Source organism: Eschscholzia californica, unplaced genomic scaffold (genome assembly GCF_041429995.1).
Source record: "Eschscholzia californica isolate CP2 unplaced genomic scaffold, dmEscCali1.0.p SCAF_5, whole genome shotgun sequence".
Taxonomy (NCBI): Eukaryota; Viridiplantae; Streptophyta; class Magnoliopsida; order Ranunculales; family Papaveraceae; genus Eschscholzia; species Eschscholzia californica.
Window position 1 is genome coordinate 23,789,026 of NW_028238472.1, and position 4,230 is coordinate 23,793,255.

A 4,230-nucleotide genomic window follows, 5' to 3' on the forward strand; every position below is an offset into this window, starting at 1 on the left:
CCCATCTTTCACCAACCAAACCATCAGCTTCGTTGACAACGAAGTCTCAGGACTCGTCAACCCTCATCATGACGCTCTTGTCCTTTCCCTCACTATTGCAAATGTGTTAGTTAAACGCATAGTCATTGATAACGGATCCTCCACTAATGTCTTGTTTCTTCATGCCTTGCTAGGAATGGGACTAGAAGAGTCAAGCATATGCCGACGACCTACTGTCCTTATAGGGTTCAGCGGAGAACAGAAGTATACATTAGGAGAGATTGTGCTACCGGTATATGCAGGAGGAATCAACCTTAGCACCACCTTTGTGGTACTGGACTGCCCATCCGCTTATAACATGATCCTTGGAAGACCTTGGATCCATTAGATGAGGGCAGTACCATCAACATACCACCAAGTACTTAGGTTCCCAACACCTTGGGGAGTACGGTAAATCAAAGGAGACCAAGGAGCCTCCAGGAACTGCTATAAGAACACGATGAAGGCTCCTAAGAAGCCCTTGTAGAAATTACATAACGGAACGCCCCTCAATTCAAACCTCAACAAACCAAGCATGGAGGAGCTAGATGAAGTCCAAATTCACCCTGACATACCAGAGCACAAAGTCCAAATTGGAGTACAACCACCTCATACTCCCAGAGAAGAACTCATTGAATTCCTAACCATTAACTCTGATTGCTTTGCTTGGTCTCATGCAGATATGACAGGGATAGACCCCTCTATAATAGTTCATGAATTACAGGTAGACCCTTCCCATACCCCGGTCAGACAGAAAAGAAGGAATTTCGCACCAGAACGCAACAAGGTAATCAACGAGGAGATCCAGAAGCTACTTGACATCGGATCAGTAAGAGAAGTGCACTATCCAGATTGGCCCGCTAATGTGGTGGCGGGTATGTATTGACTTTACAAACTTGAACAAAGCATGCCCGAAGGATTCCTTCCCACTACCTCATATCGACATGCTAGTAGACGCCACAGCCGGACACGAACTCTTGAGCTTCATGGATGCATTCTCAGGCTACAATCAGATCCTTATGCATCCAAATGACCAGGAGAAAACCGCCTTCGTCATAGACAGAGGTATATTCTGTTACAAAGTCATGCCTTTTGGACTAAAAAATGCTGGTGCCACCTACCAGAGGCTGGTAAACAAAATGTTCGCCAACATGCTAGGCGACACTATGGAGGTCTGCATCGATGATATGTTGGTCAAGTCCTTAGTAGCAGAACAACATTTGGAACACCTCAAGCAAGCATTCGAGGTACTCAGGAGGTATAATATGAAACTAAACCCTGCTAAATGTTCTTTTGGTGTGTCCTCTGGAAATTTTTTAGGTTACATGGTGACTCAAAGGGGAATTGAAGCCAACCGAGATCAGATTAATTCGGTAGTGAATATTCCTTCCCCAAGATGCATCAAGAACGTCCAGAGACTCGCAGGTAGAGTAGCTGCACTTAGCCGGTTTATTTCTAAATCTTTAAAGAGATGCTACCTGTTCTTTACCACTCTACAAAAAACGAAAAACTTTGAGTGGACACCTGCATGTGAAGAAGCTCTACAACAGCTGAAGAGATACCTCACCTCTCCACCTTTGCTCTCCAAACCAAAAGGTGAAGAGATATTGTTCATCTACCTTGCTGTTTCAGAGACAGCGGTAAGTGCAATACTCGTTCGTGAGGAAGACGGTAAGCAATTGCCTGTGTACTACACAAGCAAGTCATTGCTCGATGCTGAGACTCGATACAGCCAGCTAGAGAAGTTAGCCCTTGCCCCTATTACTGCAGCCAGGAAGCTAAGACCTTACTTTCAATGCCACCCAATTGTAGTGGTTATTACTTTCCCAATGAAGAATATTCATCACAAACAAGAGCTGTCTGGGAGATTGACCAAATGGGCAGTGGAGTTAAGCGAACATGACATCAGCTACCAGCCAAGGACAACGATCAAATCTCAGGTACTAGCTGATTTTATTGCTGACTTTACACCTAACACCCTAGTGCAGGCACAAGGAGAATTGCTCCATCTCCAGGAACATTGCCAACTCAAATGGACCTTATCAGTAGATGGTTTCAGCAACATGAATGGAGTAGGACTTGGTGTTGTTCTCACTTCCCCAGAAGGTGACCTAATCAAACAAGCAATGAGATGTGGGTTCAAAGCCACCAACAATGAAACAGAATACGAGGCCTTGATCGCAGGAATGAACCTGGCAAAGGAGATGGGAGTCCAGAAACTTGCAATCAAATCAGACTCCCAACTCGTAGTTAACCAGCTACAAGGAACCTACCAGGCCAAAGACATGAAGATGGCAGCCTATGTGTTGCATGTAAAAGAACTACAAGGTCAGTTCACCGAGGTTAGTTTTGAACAGGTACCCAGGCTCGAGAATGGGCATGTTGATGCCTTGGCCAATTTAGGGTCATCAATTCCAACCAAGGATGCACAAACAATCCCTCTAACGCTACTTCAGTGGCTGGTAGTATGGAACAAAGCCTTTAGAGGTAGCGGTTACAAATGCGGAAGAGACCTGGATGACACCAATAATCAGGTACTTAACTAACGATGAGTTGCCACAGGATCGAAATGAAGCTAAAAGAATCAAAGTCAAAGCTGCAAGGTTTTGCATCATAGACGGCCAGCTCCTTAAGAGATCATACTCTGGGCCTTACTTGAAATGCATCACCCAAGAGGAAGCCAAGTATGTCCTCGAGGAATTACACGAGGGGGAATGCGGGAACCACTCTGGCGGTCGCAGCCTGGCCAACAGAGTACTGACTGCAGGTTATTACTGGCCGACTATGAGAGCAGACTCTACTGACTATGCTAGACATTGCGACAGCTTCCAGAGGTTCGCCCAAACTTCCCACCTCCGTCCAGAGAAGCTAAGTTCAATTCTATCCCCATGGCCTTTCATGAAATGGGGGATGGATATAGTAGGCAAACTACCAACGGCCCCAGGCCAGAGAGTCTACATGCTTGCTGTCACAGACTACTTCACCAAGTGGGTGGAAGCCGAAGCCTACCACCAAATCAGAGACCGCGAGGTAAAAAGTTTTGTTTGGAAACATGTCATTTGCAGGTTTGGAGTTCCCAAGGAGATTGTCATAGACAACGGTTCACAGTTTATCAGCTTTGATTTCCAAGACTTCTGCAAGGAGTGGGGAATCAAACTAAGCTTTTCGACTCCTTGATACCCTCAATCCAATGGGCAAGCAGAAGCATCAAACAAAACGATAATGAACTCACTGAAAAAACGACTCAAGAAGGCTAAAGACGCATGGGCAGATGAACTACCAGGAGTGTTGTGGTCGTACAGAACCACTTCAAAGACCCCAACTGGGGAAACCCCATTTTCCCTTGCATACAGTTGTGAGGCGGTAATACCAGCTGAAACAGGAATCCCCTCTGCCCGATACCAGTGGACCACAGAAGAGAGCAATTGGGAACTACTTCACCATAATCTGATACGGTGATGAGGTAAGGGACAGGGCGGCAATCAGGAATGCCGCATACCAACAGAAAGCAGCCAAACATTACAACAAGAACGTCAGGGTTCGTACATTCAAGGTTGGCGACTGGGTGCTGAGGAAAGTATTTCAAAATACTAAGGAAATAGGAGCTGGCAAGTTAGCCCCTACTTGGGAGGGCCCATACCTCATTACCAAGGTAGTGGGACAAGGAGCTTACAAACTTCAATCAAAAGATGGCCTCAACATAGGCAATAGCTGGAATGCCATTCACTTACGAAGGTACTACTTCTAACCTTGAAACTTCTCCTAATTTGCCTTTTTTTTTTTTTCAAAAGATTACCTACTAACTTGGGCGTCGGAGGGTTATTGGCTACGCCAACAACCACCCCTCACTATCTACGTGTGATGAAAGGAACTGTCTCCAAGACACAACAAAGTAGCAAAAACAATAAGAGGGTGGACGTCAGAGTCGAAGTCCAAACCACCAGAAGAGTTCCGCACTTCGACTGGGGGGCATGAGGATACTATAAGAAGACTATGAAGAAACTCAAGAACAATACGGGTTAAGCAACCCTCACCTGTCCAACAGGCAACTAAAATCACCAGGCACCTAAGTTGAATGACGAACACTTCTTCATTTGACAACAACGTGATTCAAAAGGAAGGAAGAACTCCTCTCTGGATCACGACGCTCAAACAACTTGGAGATCCTCTCCTTCCAATGCTCCAGCCGCTCAACGTTCTTGTTGTTGAACG

General features: G+C 45.7%; 1 protein-coding gene across 1 annotated transcript; it reads left to right on the plus strand.

Moving 5' to 3' along the window:
* The first annotated feature begins 553 nt into the window (after nucleotides 1-553).
* LOC147537890 (uncharacterized) lies at nucleotides 554-3,195 on the plus strand. Its single transcript, XM_086642875.1, has 5 exons — nucleotides 554-893; nucleotides 1,021-1,083; nucleotides 1,339-2,480; nucleotides 2,581-2,852; nucleotides 3,084-3,195. The coding sequence occupies exons 1-5, from the start codon at nucleotides 554-556 to the stop codon at nucleotides 3,193-3,195; spliced, it is 1,929 nt and encodes a 642-aa protein (XP_086499001.1).
* The last annotated feature ends 1,035 nt before the right edge of the window (nucleotides 3,196-4,230 follow it).